The 18,720-nt window shown below is 35.7% G+C and overlaps 2 protein-coding genes and 1 pseudogene across 3 annotated transcripts in view; all 3 read left to right on the top strand.

The window, feature by feature from the left end:
- LOC109125111 (beta-glucosidase 27-like) overlaps window positions 1-5,500 on the top strand; it is a 9,088-nt gene extending 3,588 nt beyond the window's left edge. Inside the window, exons 3-4 of the mRNA XM_019237654.1 lie at window positions 5,142-5,359; window positions 5,484-5,500. Of these exons, the coding sequence (XP_019093199.1) occupies window positions 5,142-5,359; window positions 5,484-5,500 (235 nt within the window). The remainder of the gene's footprint in view (window positions 1-5,141; window positions 5,360-5,483) is intronic.
- On the top strand, window positions 7,506-11,022 carry LOC104749328 (beta-glucosidase 16-like). 2 transcript variants are annotated; one of them, XM_010470928.2, is made up of 12 exons: window positions 7,506-7,814; window positions 7,901-7,970; window positions 8,187-8,245; window positions 8,337-8,412; window positions 8,506-8,583; window positions 8,720-8,807; window positions 8,918-9,173; window positions 9,471-9,804; window positions 9,927-9,958; window positions 10,128-10,230; window positions 10,343-10,439; window positions 10,639-11,022. In XM_010470928.2, exons 1-12 carry the CDS (start codon window positions 7,668-7,670, stop codon window positions 10,841-10,843), a joined length of 1,545 nt encoding a protein of 514 aa, XP_010469230.1. In that variant the 5' UTR covers window positions 7,506-7,667; the 3' UTR covers window positions 10,844-11,022. The 2 variants fall into 2 exon arrangements, with proteins under 2 accessions (XP_010469230.1, XP_010469231.1); XM_010470929.1 differs by lacking the exon at window positions 8,187-8,245 and having other exon boundaries at window positions 7,765-7,814.
- LOC104749327 lies at window positions 14,312-18,610 on the top strand (annotated as a pseudogene).

Raw genomic sequence — 18,720 nt, 5'->3', positions numbered from 1 at the left:
TTTTTGTTTGAATCACAGTGTAAAGATGGCAAGATTGGTATCGCTCATTGCCCCATATGGTTTGAGCCTTATGATTCGAGCGACCCTGATGATAAAGAAGCATGTGACCGAGCTATGGAGTTTATGTTTGGCTGGTGATCACTAGTTTAAATTATTTCTTGATATTATATAAAGAAAACGACATATGTTTTGTTGAGTTAATTTCTCACAATTTTTTGGGTGTATATTTGTCAAAACCCTTAAGATGTATAAAAGGTTTCTTATTCATAATATTGCACAAAGTGTGCCTTATATAGTAGATACAATAGTTGACCTAAGGAAGTAAACATAAATAACCAAACTATACAAGTCGATATAGTATTTACACAATAGAACCCTGGCTCGTAATACCCCCTTAAGGTGGAGTGTGCAGGTCCCGAATACCCACCTTAAGCTTAAAATCGTCAAACTCTTTACGACCAAGAGCCTTCGTGAGAATATCAGCCAATTGCACCTTAGTCGAAACATGTTGCGGAGCAATGACACCACGCACAATCTCATCACGAATGAAATGGCAATCTGATTCGATATGTTTTGTCCGCTCATGAAAAACCGGGTTCTTACTCAAATGAATAGCCGACTCATTATCACAATATAGAGAGACCGGAGCTGAGCAATCAACCCCCATGGAAACAAGAACCTCACGCAACCATAGAAGCTCACACACTGTTTCGGCCATAGCCCGATATTCAGCCTCACACGACGAACGAGAAACCACATCTTGCTTCCGTGTCTTCCAAGATACCGGAGAACCACCAAGTTGAATAAACCAAGCAGTGAGAGAACGCCGAGTTAAGGGACAACCGTTATGATCAGCGTCACACCAAGCCGTAAGACGAAGATTGGTACCAGAACGGAGAAGAATACCTTGACCCGGATTGGTCTTGAGATAACAAACAACTCGACGAGCCGCCTCCCAATGTTCCACCCTCAGAGCATGCATAAATTGAGACAACAAATGAATAGCGTACGAGAGATCCGGCCGAGTAACCCCAAGGTAAACAAGACGACCAACCAAACGACGATAGCGAAACGGATCAGGAAGCAATGCACCTGTAGCCGTAGCCAGACGATGATTCTGTTCAATAGGATGAGAGACAGGCTGCGCCCCAAGCAAACCAGTATCCGAAATGATATCAAGTGTATACTTACGTTGAGACAGATACATACCAGTAGTATTCCGAGACACTTCAATGCCCAAAAAATATTTAGAGATACCCAGATCCTTCATACGAAAACAAGAGCTCAAATACGTCTTAAAATCAGCAATGACTGCATGAGAGTTCCCAGTAACGATAAGGTCATCCACATAGACGAGCACATGAATACGCCGAGTGTCATCAGCATAGGTGAATAACGAATAGTCTTTCAAACTCTGCTCGAAACCATATTCCTTAAGAGAAGTGGAGAGCTTCGAAAACCAACATCTAGGCGCCTGCTTAAGCCCATAAAGAGACTTATGTAATCGACAAACCTGTGTCTTATCATCAGTACGGAAACCCGGAGGGAAACGAATGAAAACCTCCTCTTCCAAGTCACCATGTAAGAAAGCATTGTGAACGTCCATTTGATGAACCTCCCAATCCCGAGCCACCGTAACTTCCAAGAAAGAACGCACAGTAGTCATCTTACAAACAGAAGCAAACGTTTCTGTATAGTCAAGACCCTCGGTCTGGTTGTTGCCAAGGACCACTAACCGAGCCTTGTAGCGCTCAAGAGTGCCATCAGATCGATATTTTAACGTAAATACCCATTTACACCCAAGAGCTTTCTTACCCGGAGGTAATGTCTCTGTCGTCCATGTGCCTTGGTCCTCAAGCGAGGTAATTTCACTACGAACAGCTTCACGCCAATTCTCATCTTCCATAGCCTCAGCGAACGTCCTAGGTATCTTACCGGACGTGATCGCAGCGAGAAACGCGCGATGGTGATCCGAAAATTGAGAGCAGTCAACATAGGAGTCGATAGGGTACCAACAAGTTTCAACAAAAACACCATCGGACCCCGCATGAGTCGTATTAGTCACATAGTCATGAAGGCGTGTAGACTTAAATTTATGGCTCAGGTGTGTCGTGAGTAGACACATCCAAGACCTCAGAAGAATCAGACACAACATCATCACGTGATGAGTCCAAACGCAGAGAAGAAGAAGTCAATGGAATCACCGGAGAGGAAATCGGAGATACGGCCGAAGGATCTCCCAAAGCAGTAACTCGTGGCGGAGGAGAAACAAGTGGTTTCGTGGCCAAAGGAGTTTCAACCGGCAAGCCCTCATTGGAGGATGGAACCAAATCCAAAGGAAGAAACGCATCATCATCAATAATAGGAGTCGGTATAGTCGTAGCTGGTGCAGTCGGAGAATCCAAGCTAGTATGAGCAAATGGAAACTCCTGTTCAAGAAAGACAACGTCGCGAGAAACAGAAACTACACCAGTATCAAGGTTGTACACTTTCCAACCCTTTTTCCCGAAAGGATAACCAAGAAACACGGACCGATTACTGCGAGAAGCAAATTTATCCCCACCGTGTTTTTGGTTATGAACATAACACAAACAACCGAAAATGCGGAGATGGTTCATCGGAGGTGGTCGGGCATAAAGTACTTCAAATGGAGTCTTGCCATGGAACATCGTCGTGGGCGTTCGATTGATTAAGTAGCCAGCGGTTAGAACACAATAACTCCAAAATTCAACCGGAATGTGAGCATGAAAACGTAAGGCTCTGGCTACATTCAAGATGTGACGATGTTTTCGCTCCACACGTCCGTTTTGTTGAGGAGTTCCAACACAGGAAGTTTCATGGAGAATACCGTTCTCGCGAAAGAAACCGCTAAGGCTTAAAAATTCAGACCCATTATCGCTTCTCAATGTCTTAACCTTGCGGTCAAACTGTCTTTCCACCAAAGAAACAAACTCACGTAGAGTCGAAGCAGTGTGAGATTTTGCGGGCAGCAAATATATCCATACAGCACGAGAGAAGTCGTCAACAATTGTAAAAAAAAACCGTGATCCACAGATTGTTGTTGTCCGATAAGGACCCCATAAGTCGCAATGAATCAACTCAAAAACTTCAGAAGTTTTATTAATGCTCAAAGGAAAAGAATCACGTGTTTGTTTTGAACGAATACAAACGTCACATGTTTTTGAATCAAAACCACTACTACTAGAATTTGAAAAAGACAACATCTCCATAGTTGTAGAAGAAGGATGTCCAAGGCGACCATGCCACACCTCCTTGGGTTGTTGCTCCAAAACTTGTGTCAAAGCTGCTTCAGCCATCCCTCGAAAAAAATATAACCCATTCTGCTGTTCACCTGCGCCAATCACCGTCTGTGTGATGCGGTCCTGAAGATTACAAAGCCGATCAGATATCTGTAAATGACATTGTCGATCTCGAGTCAGTTGAGAGACCGAGATAAGGTGGCAGTGTAAGCCATCGACAAAGAATACGTTTATCAAAGTGAGATGTGAACCGAGAGAGACCATCCCGTGTTTAGTAGAAACCGTAAACCGGCCATCAGGAAGTTTTATAAACATAGGAGCCATATCACAAACATTCGTTAAGAAATCAATGCTTCCCGTCATGTGGTTAGAAGCCCCAGTGTCAATAATCCAAGACTCAATAAAAAACTTACCAGCACGAGGATCATGAGTACCAACATTCCGTGCATTAAGCATATCCTTCAGCTTGATCCAATCCTGATCACTTAAGCCGCTAAAACCAACACGATCAGCGTCGGTGATATTGGTATGTCCGAGAGACATCGAAGCCGCAACGTGACGAACATGTGTAGGTTCAACAGGCTTGGAGGGAACAACCGAGACAAGACGATCGCTGCCTGAACTACCTGGACCAACCTGTGAAGTAATGGGAAGTTTGGAACGAGGTCGATCGCCCCACCACCAAGGATAACCGATCTTACGAAAACAGTTATCCGCCAAATGCCCTTTCCTGCCACAGCTCGTACACACAGCCGAAGGATCTCGTAGTGGAGGAGATGAATAAGTACGCTGAGCCACACGAACCGCGAAACTAGCCCCCTCATTCCGTTCTTCCATCAACCTACCCGCTCTCTTTGATTCCTCATCTTGAGAAACAACTTGATACGCCTCATCAAGAGATGGAAGTGGATCACGCGATAAAAGAGAAGATTTTACCGCGCCAAATACACTCTCATCAAGACCCATGAGGAATTGGTGTAACTTATCTTCTTCACGTTCCTTGGCAATCTCCTCAGTTGTCTTCGCACGTTGGAAATCAGCAAGACTTGTCCATAGTTTTGTAAGTTTCCCATAATAAGCTTCCACCGCGGAACCCTTTTGTTGACAATTAGCCAACTCAGTCTTCAAACGCTGGACTCTTTGGCCATTCTTCACCGAGAATCGCTTTTGTATGTGAGTCCATAAATCAGAAGCAATTTCATGATGCGAGAGGGAGCTACTCAAATCCGGTGCTACAGTTTGTCGCATCCAAGACACCACCCTAGCGTTATTAGCCCACCAATCCTCAAGGTCATCGGACTCATCATCAGGTTTGGGGATAGTCCCATCCGCAAAACCAAACTTTTTCCTTGCTCTCAACACAAGACGTAAGTTCATAGCCCACTCATCGTAATTGGACCCACGAAGTTGTGGTTGTGCGATCACGGATCCAGGGTTATCTCCAGCCGAGAGATCATAGGGATCGATTCTACGTCGGGTAGACTCAAAACGAGACTTAGAACCCGAAGTCAGCGTCGAAGCAACCTTAGAAACAGATTGATCGTCCGTCATAGTTCAAAGAAAAATATATCGACAGAATGATCAATATACCAAGGTCAAAGGAAAAGGAAGAAATCAAAAAATAAACAACAAGAAGAACAGGATTCTCCAAGCAAAAACAGAGGATCGAATAGCCTAAAAAATTAGGTTTAGCTCTGATACCATGTCAAAACCCTTAAGATGTATAAAAGGTTTCTTATTCATAATATTGCACAAAGTGTGCCTTATATAGTAGATACAATAGTTGACCTAAGGAAGTAAACATAAATAACCAAACTATACAAGTCGATATAGTATTTACACAATAGAACCCTGGCTCGTAATAATATTCTAAATGAACAGGCAAATGGATCCTACGGTGTACGGAGATTACCCTGAAGTCATGAAAAAATCGATTGGAAAAAGATTACCCACATTCACCGCAACCCAATCCAAGAAGCTACGAGGATCGTTTGACTTCGTTGGAGTGAATTATTATAGTGCTTTCTACGTCAAAAGTATTGCTGAAGTGAACCATGACACGCCCAACTGGAGATCAGACGCACGCATTGAATGGAGAAGTAAGTGGAATCCCATAATATATACTCATAATCATATTAGGGTTTGTATTCGTTCTTTTGGTTCCAAGCTTTAATTTTTTTACCGGTTTCTTTTCTCACAAGTTTTCAATTTCTATTGCTACAGAACAAAACAAAGCATGAGAGACATTGGGTGCTAAAGGTGGCTCAGAATGGGATTTTCTATACCCACAAGGACTTCGAAAGTTTCTAAGTTATGCCAAGAAAAAATATGAAAGCCCAAAATTTATGATCACTGAAAACGGTAATAATTCTATCACCATGCCTTTCAAAAAAAGTCTAATTCACTATCTTTTTTTATGTTAAAATTGTTCAGGACACTGCGATGTAGATTACGAGAAAACCCCGAAACTTTCTAATTTGATGGATCTCGAAAGGACAGAGTACCACAAGAAACATCTCCAAAGCATCCAACAAGCCATCCAGTAAGTGAATTCTCTAATTACACCATTCAGTTTCTTGGCTCAAAAGAAACTGTATTGTGTTGAAACCCTAGCTACTTAGTTGCTAACTGATAAATGATGATGATAATTGTTTTGTTGCTCAGGGAGGATGGGGTTGAAGTTGAAGGATACTTTGCATGGTCGTTATTAGACAATTGTGAATGGAACGCAGGTTTTGGAGTCCGATATGGGCTGTTCTACGTCGATTACAACAACGGACTAAAACGTTTTCCGAAAATGTCAGCCATGTGGTTCAAAGAGTTCTTGAAGAGAGAAGAAGAAGTTGAAGATTCAGAGGAAGAAGAGTACGTGTTGAAATCTGCAATGAACAAGAAGAGATTAGCAAATGGTTCAGCTTCAAATCAAACTATTCCTAATATGTCTGAATCTTTTAAAGCCCTCGAACTCTTGATTTCTCAAAAAGCTTTAAAGCAAAGCAAAGTATCTTCAGTAAAGAGGGATTAAGAGTTCTTTGCGGCTTTAAACCGTTCAATTAAAAAAATATATATATATAATAAAAAAAAAAAAAAAGACAAGAAAAATTTCCTTTAAACTTTTGGTCTCCTTTGTTCACTTTTAATTCTTGGATTTAAATCAATTAGAATATTTGTAATTTAGTTAAGTTTATCAAACAGCAAAACAAAATTGTTAAATTATGCGTTCGGTGGTTTATGAAAGACATCGTGGTGTGCAAACTTTCATGTGAATTTGTGATAATGAATTGATTCATGACAGCTGCATGATCATTTTTTCTAATTAAAAAATGAATTTGAATTACATATATTCAGTCATTTATTATTTTCAACAGATTTTTTATTCTCAAATAATATGTTTTTTTTGGTTCGTGCAAATAATATGTTTTATACTATAGTATATGTTAAGTTCCTTTTTTGTAAATATATTTTACCGGCATCTGTTTCACGCGCCGGGGTCTAGTAGAAAATGTGTTTTTGTTAAAAACGGCGCTTTTGGTGGGTACTGACGCACGTGGGTTTATATTATCAGTAGAGTGTGGGCTCTGCACAAGGGAATATTTTGGGCCTTATCTCGATATATTTGGACTTTGACGGACCCAGTCCCATAGCCCATTACCCCATGATGGACTATATAAGGGAATGTTTTGGGCCTTACTTCGATATTTTAAAGGTCATGCCAGAAATGGATATTAAATAATTTCCACGTTAGGGTTTATTTCTCTTTTTTTTTTTTTTCTTTTTAACGTTGACCAAAATAATCGTGTCCACCTGTTTCACGCAACAAAACCCTCTCTAGTCTACAAAGCAAATTTATTTATACACGATATATAAATACACATTTCAATCAATAGACTAAACCAAAATCGAAGCACCAAAAATTCAAAAATAATGCACAAATATGTTAACAATATTTTTGTTTCACACCATTAACAAAAAAAAGACGAAAATGTCAATAAAATTATAGACTTTTTTAAGCTGATTCGTCATCAGATGCATATTTTCAAAGCAATATTTGTTTTCTCAATTCCCACGTTTGTATTTGCTTTCGAATATTTATCTTGATGTGATGAATCAGCTTTTGATTAACTTGTTTTAAAAAACAATAATATAGTTTACATGATAAGATTTCTTGCAACAATTAGAAAATTGTTTAATATAAGAAATCAATTACTACTATTATATAAGGGCATGGATGTTGCTAGGTGGCTAGGTGCTACTCTCTCTTTCTCTCTCCCTCCAACAACTCTATTTATAGATAGGAGAGATAATCAACTCTGAACATTTCCCTTTCTTCTATAAAGTTTGGTCTCACAACCAAATATCATCTATAAACAAAACTAAACATTGAATTAGTCTTCTTTTTTCACAGCAATGGGAAGTAAATTTATCAGTTTACTGTTGCTCATTACCTTGACCTGCATTGGAGTTTCCGCTAAGAAGCATTCCTCAAGGCCTATATTAAGCAGAAATGATTTCCCAGATGATTTCATTTTTGGATCTGCAACTTCTGCTTATCAGGTTTGCTTCTTATTTACTTCTTCTTCTTCTTCTTCTTCTTCTTCTTCTTTTTTGTATCTTTTTGTTGAGTTATTCAGATTTTGTAGTGTGAAGGTGCTGCTCATGAAGATGGTAGAGGTCCAAGTATCTGGGACTCCTTCTCTGAAAATTTCCCAGGTTTTTTTTTTCCTAACTAGAAACTTTTTTTTTTGGATCTCTTAAAAGTTAAAACATTCAAGACTTTAAAAAATGTTGGAGTTTTTTTTGTTTATATGTATGAATCTGCTTTTATCTTCGTGTTCATAGCAAAAATAGATTGATGATGACCCCTTCTTGATACTTCTTTCTTTTTCTTGATATTGAAATTTTCGATTTAATAAATATTTTGTTCAGATAAGATATTGGATGGTAGTAACGGGTCCATTGCGGATGATTCGTACAACCTTTACAAGGTATTTTTCTTCTACACTCAAAAGCAAAAAAAAAAAAAAAAATCAATTAACACATCCAACATGCATTACATTTGTTCTTCATGGAAACCAGGAAGATGTGAGTTTGCTGCAAGAAATTGGCTTTGATGCTTACCGGTTCTCGATCTCATGGTCACGGATTCTACCTCGTAAGATATCTATCCGATCAAATCTTTTGTAAGAGTTGTTATAGTTCTTCATGAGGATATTAGTAAAAGTGTTCTCATTTTGTATTTAATTAGGTGGGACTCTAAAGGGAGGAATTAACCAGGCTGGAATTGACTATTACAACAATTTGATTAATCAACTTCTTTCTAAAGGTAATGCTTCTCTGCTTCTCAGTTTATTGTAAAGATTAGTAGAGGACTTTTGCTTTTAATACAAGTTGAGGAAACTCTTGGGGTAGTTTAACATTTGTCAAGAAGGCAACATTTAATGTTATTGTACATGTGTTAGGTGTGAAGCCATATGTCACACTCTTTCACTGGGATTTACCCCAGACACTCGAAGATGCTTACGGTGGCTTCCTAGGAGCCGAGATTGTGTAAGTTTCATTTATTTAAGATCTCTATATATGATAAGATTACGACATGCAAAAGTATTAAGAAAGAGTTTTTTTTTTTTTGTTGTCGATCTTTGGTAATGATGAAACAGAGATGATTTCCGAGACTATGCAGAACTTTGTTTCCAGAAGTTTGGAGATAGAGTGAAGCAGTGGATGACACTGAACGAGCCATATACAGTGGTACATGAAGGTTATATAACAGGTCAAAAGGCACCTGGTAGATGTTCCAATTTCACTAACCCTGATTGCACCGGGGGTGATGCAGCCACCGAGCCTTACATCGTTGGCCATAACCTCCTCCTCTCTCATGGAGCTGCTGTCAAAGTCTACAGAGAAAAGTACCAGGTATGCTTGCTCTATTCATGATCTAGACTTTAATTGTTTACTTGTTTGTTTGTGTTTGTGACCCCTGCTCTGTTTTACTCTGTTTCCGATCTGCTCTGTTTTTACTCTGTTTCTAGTCTGTTCTGTTTCTTACTCTGTTCTTGGTCTGCTCTGTTTTTATTCTTTCTCCAGTGTGCACTGTTTCAGCAATGATTATGTATGCCTGAGTTTGTTTATTTACCGTTACAGTACTACAAACCGGCTGAGGCGGCCAGTTAAGAATCATGATTTCGCTCCTAATATTTTGTATATTCACAGGCAACTCAGACAGGTGAAATCGGTATAGCAATAAACACAGTGTGGCACTACCCTTATTCAGACTCATATGCTGACCAGTTAGCTGCAACTCGAGCGACGGCCTTCACATTCGACTACTTCATGGAGCCAATTGTATACGGTAGATACCCTATCGAAATGGTCAGCCACGTTAAAGACGGTCGTCTTCCTACATTCACACCAGAAGAGTCCGAAATGCTCAAAGGATCATACGATTTTATAGGACTTAACTATTACTCATCTCTTTACGCACAAGATGTGCCGTGTGCGACTGAAAACATCACCATGACCACCGATGCTTGCGTCAGCGTCGTAGGTCCGTGAACCATATGGCTTTTTAAAAAAAACCCTACCTAATAAATTGACCTTTTCTCGAATTAATATTAAAATTTTATATTTTCATATAAATTAATTATTTATTTTGTATATTTGTATTAGGTGAGCGAAATGGCGTGCCTATCGGACCAACGGTACGATTATTCTATTCAGTTTTGTTTAGTCATCAATCTCTCTATTAAATCAAGATTTTCATGATATAATTTTAGTAAATAATTCAAAAATCTATATATATATATAGGTTATAACTACATATTTATCTATTAATGTGTGATGACGTATATTATTTATGATTCATTTCAGGCTGGGTCGGATTGGCTTTTCATTTATCCCGAGGGTATTCGTAATCTCCTACTACATGCGAAAACCAAATACAATGATCCCATCTTGTACATTACAGAAAACGGTAAATCATAGTATTTAATAGATCTTTTTACAATAAACATTTTCTAAGACAAAAAAAATTAGTGCAGACTAAAAATAATTTTATTCCGCGTATCTTTCTTAAAATCACGTAGGAGTGGATGAAAGAAATATTGGCAAAATATTTCTTGACGACGATTTGAGAATTGATTACTACGCGCATCATCTTAAGATGGTTAGCGATGCTATCTCGTAAGTCCTCTTTTCCGATCACATCTATAAACATATCGTATTATTGGTAGTTTTCGTTATTAGTTTCTGTATATCCTAAACTGCAACGTTCGAACCAAAAACTAGATAGGATACCCTTATAAAGTTATAATGTATGTATTTAAGGCGCAAGCAGATGCTAATAACGTTTTTGAAAATTATATTACACATAAAAATGTAGGATCGGGGTGAATGTGAAAGGATATTTCGCGTGGTCGTTGATGGATAATTTTGAATGGTCGGAAGGATACACGGTCCGGTTCGGACTAGTATTTGTGGACTTTGAAGATGGACGTAAGAGGTATCCGAAGAAATCAGCGAAGTGGTTTAGGAAATTGTTGAAGGGAGAGCGTAATGGGACGAAGCAGCAGGTGGCTAGTATTTGATTCGATAAATCACACGAGCCATTAGTCTACTACTATTCGGTGTCTATACAAAACGTACTGCTTCTTTTCGATGTACAGAAAATAAACGTTTTAAATAAGAGGTGGTAACTTTCTTTGGTAATTCTGGGCGTTTGTTAGTTTTTCAAAGCAAACATTAATAATACAAACTTTGAGGCGTATATAGAGAACTATAAGTATACGTTTTCTGCTTTATTTTTTTTGTTTTTTGGGCAAAATACCAATTATGTGATATATTATACAATACAATTTTGGTCTCGCCTGGCTTGACCCTCTCCGGTGTAGGATTTTGCGAGACTCTCACGGTCTCACCGCAAGTTGGACATGGTTTGCCTCTTGTTCGAAACACCAATTATTCTTCATCATCTAGAACTTATGCTGCTTCCACTTCAATTTTAACTAGGAAACCACGACCTCTGCGGAGCCTGAGCAAACCACGACCTTCTGCGGCAAGGTATTGCTTTTTCCTCGACTCCATCGATCCTTATCGAAAAGGATATTGAAGATTTGGAATCGTCGAGGTACATTGTAGATCCATAGTACTTCACCTTCCAGATTTGGAGAGCTTTTTCCACAGCTTTAGCAGCAGCCACCTTACGCTTGTAGTGGATGAGCCAAAAAACATGGTCCAAGAAAATTCTCCTCTGGAGCCGAAAACATGATCACTAGCCTAATGGGTTTAGAGCCCACCAGGAAAACAAAAGTTTTAGGTTTGATAATTAAGACTACGTACGTATATACATGATTACATGATACATGTGTACTTTAGTGTGAAAGTGCTATAGTTTATATTTTAAAACGTAGATGTCTCAAACGTGCAAAACTTAATTAGGTCTGATCGTTTTGTAAGACTACACCTCTGATTTAACTGTTTCTGTTCATATTACATGCAATATATATTATATATAATATATTATAATTTGGTGAAAAAAATTGAGTTTTAGTGATTTAGGGTTCTTGATTTGAGAAAGTAACAAAAATTGAAAAACTTTTTAGAATTTGGGGTTTTTTATTTCTTGGGCTTGCTTTAATGTTGCCTTAGAGTTATGATTGATAATTAGTTTAATTCCCATTGAAATTTTATAATTTTCCCACCAAATTCATGATTTTATAAGAGAAACAACAAAAAAAAATCAGATTTTATACAAGAAACAACAAAATAAAATTCAAATTTTATAAAAGAAATAAAACTCAGATTTTATAAGTGAATAACAACAAAAAGAAAATTCATATTTTATAAAATAAAATAACAAAAATAAAACTCAGATTTTATAAATGAAAAATAATAGAAATAAAAATGGGTTGTCCATAATCATGATCAATTGGAAATGGTCATTAACACTTTTTGGATTATTGTCCATTTGGACTGTCTAACTTCCACCCATATAAAAAAAATGTCCAAGCGGACTCGGCCAATGGTCAGACATTTGACATATTAGAGGTAAAAACATCCGTGACAAACGAAAAAAGAAAAGTCAGACATGCATAAGTCAATTTTTAGTAGTTGTTCTCATCTCGTCCTTTACACCTGGACGTGTCATAAAATTTGTTGAAAGACTTTTTTCTTTCTTTCTTAATCATAATTTATACAATTTCCATAGGGCAATTAATTTAGCGTTCGTGAATAAAAAATTCACTTCAACTATTATATATACATATTTTATTTTTCAAAAAAAGTCGTGTTTTCATGCAGTATAAAAATACATTTCTTGCGCTTCTGTTACTAGACTTTGCTTAGGATGTTTGATGCATCGATCTGTTTAGTGTAGTAGACTTTGCTTTGGGTGTTTCGTGCAACTTGGGATTAAGTAAATTCACCAATGCCAAAAGAATAACAATCATATATACCCTACATATATGGCCTAAAAAGACATGGTGCAAAACGAAGTTTTAAACACCATACATATATGATATATGATATATATAAATTTGAATAATGATATATATATATATAACCTCTTTTTATATAAAACACACAACTTTTCACCTAATTTCTCTTTTTGTGTTAAATTTAACTATTTGTTTCATGAATATATAACATATAATTTACTTATGTACGTCGTTTAAAGAAAATATATATAAGATAAAATAATAATCATAAATGGATAAGAGAAAAGAAAAGAAGATATAAGGGTCAGAAAACCTGTAATTAAGCTGAAGCTATAAGCTTTTATGGAATAGTGCAAAGTTGTAAGAAAGAGTTCTACATGAAAACTGTAAACAAAAAACTAAGAATAAAAGTTTTAGTATAGTTTTTGGTAAAGTTTTTGTGATCGGTAAAAATTCAAACATATACTACTTGTAATACTTTGTTTGTCTTCACCAATCAGTACCATAAGCCCGTCTCCTTATGTTAATTTAGTTGCTCATAGCCTCATATACAAATATATAATATTTTAATATGAAAACATGTCACTGCCAATTAATTGTTCTCATCTCTTTTTTCTCCATAGTGGAATGTGATAAGGACAATTGCTCATATCTCTTTTTTGTTTTTGTTTCTGGTGAACATTATTTTTCCCTTCTGTAATTATTCTCGAGGGCAACTAAGTAAGAAGGAATTCTGTGTTGCTGTTTTATTATCACTCTTACCAGTTACATTCTTAAATTCAGTGCATTTGTAAACCAGTGAAACTTTTTTGGGTTTTTGATCTAAAATCTTAATAAAATGATGAGATTTGTATCAAAAAGTTTATTTTCTTTTGTTTGGTTTTGATGATTAATAATTGTCTTTGTCATTACCATTAAACTTCTCTCTCTTTTTTTCGTGGATGAGTCTACAACATTCAAAAATAATAATAACATTGTAAATCTTGATTTAGGGCACACTGACAAACGTTAGACCGGCTCTATAATCAAAACTGGAACACTAATAACAAAAAATATTACACATGACTTAGCAGTTAGCACACAATGAATATTCCAAAAAACTAAAGTTGGTCTTTGATTTACGTTACACTTGTGATGCTGTAACCGTACCACGACGTACATACACTCTTCGCAGAATATGTTGTCAGTGAACATATCCGTGATGTTGACCACATTCAGCACCAACATTAATTTACACTATATATATATATATATTACACATACCTGTAACTATGTAAGTGAATCTGAGCATGTAATCATGGGAATATTCAAAGAAGACGATGATGGTGAATGGGAGCGGTGATCACGGGCAAATTCAGAGATGACGATGGAAAAAACAAGCTCCTGAGCTTTAGTTGGCAATATCGAGACTTATATGCATTATAGTCTTAAACTTGGAAAGAAATACAGATGAAATAATTTTTAAAAAAAAATCAAGTGATTTTAAATAATACTATAAGTTCTATCTATATCTAGATATATATGTCCAAACATTTCCACGTAGATGATGTATATCTCACCTATGAATATCCTCTATATAAGGAAGAAGATATCGAGTAAAATCTAATCACTTTAGGAATCTCAAAAAGACTACACACACAACAACAACAACAAAAAAAAAAAAAAAGAGAGAGAGAAAAAAAAATGGCTAGGGAGAGATGGAGTTTCCTCATCATCCTTTCGATTATCTCATTGTTAGCAAATACGATTAATTCTCTACAACTAGATCGGCACAGTTTTCCTCATGGTTTCATTTTTGGAACAGCTGCTTCAGCGTTTCAGGTAATTTTTATGATTAGCAGCAATCTGTGACATAGCAAATGGCTATGTGATTATCTGTCGCAAAGTTAAAATCACGATTTAAATTTCTATTATTCTATTATTTTCTTTTCATTCTGTTATTTTTTATTTATGAAACTTTGCAATTTCGCAGTTATATTAAAATTCTCTCGGCTTAACAAATAACAAATGTATTTTAAATCGTGCATTTGTTGTTTCTTTATGCAATTTTACCATTTTGCAGTATTATGGTCATATTCTATGAGCCATAGTAGAATAAAACATACAGTACGGTTTTAAAACATAATGCAAAAGATTTTCGTGTGCTTTTCTAATCATACAATTTTGTTTACGGGTTCTCTATTAAGTGAACTGAAAAAAAAGCTGTTATATATTATTACAAAACATGCTCTTTTGGGGCTTTTTCTGGCTCTATGCACTTTCTTTGGTTTTAAACCAAACAAAAAAAACATCAAAAAAAGATGAACCGTATACTTAATTGTAACACATATCTGGGCAGCTGGATTTGAAAGTGAAAACACTGCTAGAGTTTCAACTTCAACTACGAGAATAATCAAAAATATTATTTGCTGACGTCTAATTGATCCTGATCGTTCTATTTTAATTCGTTCTTGTTTTTTTCTTCTCAAATGTTCTCTTGTCATATAAAGTAGAGATGTATAAAGTATCTTGCATCATCCTATAAAAGTTATAATGTTTGATTAGAGAATATGTTACATGAATATACGAAAATCATAGTTTATAACAAAATTATTTAGTTAATTAAAGTATACTACGTTCCAAGTTACAATCATATACATATCACGATCTTCCGTATAAATTTGCTCATGTTTTGTCTCATTCTTATTTGTCCCTCTAATATTAGCCTTGCGATAAAATAATGTACTCTTCTTTATATATAAAAAAAATGTTTATGCAGTACGAAGGTGCAACAAACGAAGGCGGCAAATCTCCAACAATATGGGACCACTTCAGCCGCACTTATCCAGGTATTATCCGGTTACAGCAAAATCTACGGACGGATTCAATGGACCATTGTCGATTCGATGGACCATATATAGTTCTGCTGAATTATTTGTGAGCTGTGACTGATTTTTTTTATTTTTTTTAATATATATCGTTGTCTGCAGAAAGGACCAATATGCATAACGCAGATGTAGCAATTGATTTTTATCATCGTTACAAGGTACAATCTAATATATAATCAGCTTATTTATACAAAGTATGCATCTATATTCTATAACCAGTCATATGGTATTCAAAACAATGTTTAAATCAAACTAGCTATCATATTATTTAATGAAAATCAGGTTATCTCTAAATTTCGTAATTAATCATCAAAATGAAAACAGCTTTCGAAAAAGTCAATATACTTTCTTGCAAAGTTAACACGTTATCATTTTTTGTTTTGGTTACTGGTTAGTCAATATAATATGTTTTTTTTTTTGGTTTTAATGTGAAAATAACATAATATGGTATTACTTATTTATCCTTTGATTAATCAAAGATGTTTTGTGATACGACAAAAAAAAAATCAGGATGACATGAAGGAGCTAAACATGGATGCTTTCCGATTCTCGATCTCGTGGTCCAGATTAATTCCCAGTAAGTTTGGACTTTTTTTTTTTTTTCTTCTTTTCGATGATTAGATTTTTTTTCTTACAAATAACTATTTATACAAGTTATAGATAAAGTGATATTTTAATTTATAGGCGGAAAACTAAAAGATGGAGTAAATAAAGAAGGTGTACAATTTTACAAGGATCTCATCGACGAACTTCTTGCTAATGGTACAATCATTAATCTATGTGCTAAAGTTCTTTATTAAAATTAGACATGTGGTTATAACTTAAATAATCAAATTTAATCATGGTTTGATAACCATGCAGATATACAACCTTCAATGACGCTTTATCATTGGGACCATCCACAATCTTTGGAGGACGAGTACGGTGGCTTTTTAAGCCCTAAAATCGTGTAAGCAAAACTGGAAATGCATATCATATATATGTCCAAGATACAAAAACATAGTTAATTTGAAATGATTAATTTATTTAATTTATATAACTTTGATCAAAATAGAGAAGATTTCCGAGATTTCGCAAGAATTTGTTTTGAAGAATTTGGAGATAAAGTTAAGATGTGAACAACGATCAATGAACCATACATTATGACTGTTGCGGGTTATGATCAAGGTAACAAGGCTGCTGGTCGATGCTCAAAATGGGTAAACGAAAAGTGTCATGCTGGCGATTCGAGTACCGAACCTTACATTGTTTCACATCATACTCTTCTTGCTCATGCCGCTGCAGTAGAAGAATTCCGAAAATGTAAACAAATTTCGCATGATAGCCAAATCGGGATAGTATTGTCCCCACGATGGTTTGAGCCTTATCATTCTGATTCTGCTGATGATAAAGAAGCAGCTGAACGAGCTCTTGCTTTTGAAATTGGATGGTAAGTTATCTTTAACCGAATAATTTAATGATTTTAATGTTAGTTTCTATTTGTAACTTATTTTTTTCTTTCTTTATGTATATATAGGCATCTCGATCCAGTGATTTATGGAGATTATCCAAATATCGTAAAAAAATATGCAGGACATAAATTACCTTCATTTACTGCAGAACAATCAGATATGTTAAAAAATTCATCTGATTTTGTTGGAGTAAATTATTATACGGCACGTTTTGCTGTTCACACACCTCAGATCGATCCTGAAAAGCCTCGTTTCAAAACTGATCATCATGTCGAATGGAAAAGTACGTAATGTGTATTACTAATTACCAAAGATTGGTCCATATAATAAAGGCTTAGATGATAACCTAAACACTATTTGTAAATTGCTTTGAAACAGGTACCAACCACAGTGGCCACATTATTGGACTTGGGGTACGTAACTTAATTCGTTTTTCGTAAATACTAATTTCTGAATGTGACAAATAATATTATCCTAAGGTATTTAAAATTAATATCATTTTTGTTTTCAGGAAGAAAGGGGTTTATTGTTGTCATATCCGGAAGGCTTGCGAAAAGTTCTAAACTATATCAAAGACAAATACAATAACATGCCAGTCTACATCAAAGAAAATGGTTGGCAACATTTTTTGTAATCTCTTTAACTCTACTAAAAAATAAAATAATGTCTTAGCCCTGAATTCTAACTTGAGATAAGTGATATGTTCTAAACCAACTCATTTAACTGCGTTTTTGAATAGTTTTCACTGTTTCGTGTTTTTTTTTTTTTTTTGATGCGACTAATTATGTATTATATTGATTACTAAATTGCAGGAATCAATGATAACGACGATGGTACACAACCAAGAGAAGAGATTCTTAAGGACACATTTAGGATTGAATACCATAAGTCACATTTCGAAGAACTTCACAAAGCTATAGTGTTAGTTCTTGATTTTCTTACAATATTTCTAATTTCTGTTGAAATCGATCAAATTTATGATAATTTTATTCTCTGATGTTTATAGGGAAGATGGGTGTGACGTAAGAGGATATTATGCATGGTCATTGATGGACAATTTTGAATGGGAACATGGATACACAGCTAGATTTGGTCTTTATTATGTTGACTTTGTCAATGGTCTTAAACGTTATCCAAAAGATTCGGTCAGATGGTTTAAACGGTTCCTTAAGAGATCGGTCGGAGAGACTAAAAAAGAAGAAGTGATCAAGGAGATGATGTCATGTAAGAAGTCACGTGAGGAGGGGAATAAGACACTGTATGAGCAAGAGGTACAATCTGCGGGCTTCTTTGTATCTTTCATGGCAGCGAACCAATCGAGGAGAGACGAGGATAAAAATCGTTGCTCTTTTGATTATCCTTACAATCATTTGGTGTTTTGCAAGTAATAGAGAATAAATATGTAGTTGAAAATTTTCGTTTGTTATATATGAAAAGTATTTTATTAGAAAGAGAGGGTAATGGAGCTGCACCTGCACATAGTTTGGCTAAATTTGGCTGTTGTAATTCAACATTTTATTCTGATTATGTGTTTATGCCTCTGTGGCTACAAGATCAACTTTGTAAGGATATTGTTACTTCAATATATATAAGTTTATGTTTTGGAGGAAAAAAAAAAAGAGGTCATGACTCATGATCTAGCTAGTTAACTAGATGGTGTTATTTTACAGTTTGTGTTATAGGCTACTACGTTTTTTTTTTTTTTTTTTTT

The sequence above is a fragment of the Camelina sativa genome, chromosome 16 (genome assembly GCF_000633955.1).
Source record: "Camelina sativa cultivar DH55 chromosome 16, Cs, whole genome shotgun sequence".
NCBI classification, from domain to species: domain Eukaryota; kingdom Viridiplantae; phylum Streptophyta; class Magnoliopsida; order Brassicales; family Brassicaceae; genus Camelina; species Camelina sativa.
This window is presented reverse-complemented; position numbering and strand designations above follow the sequence as displayed.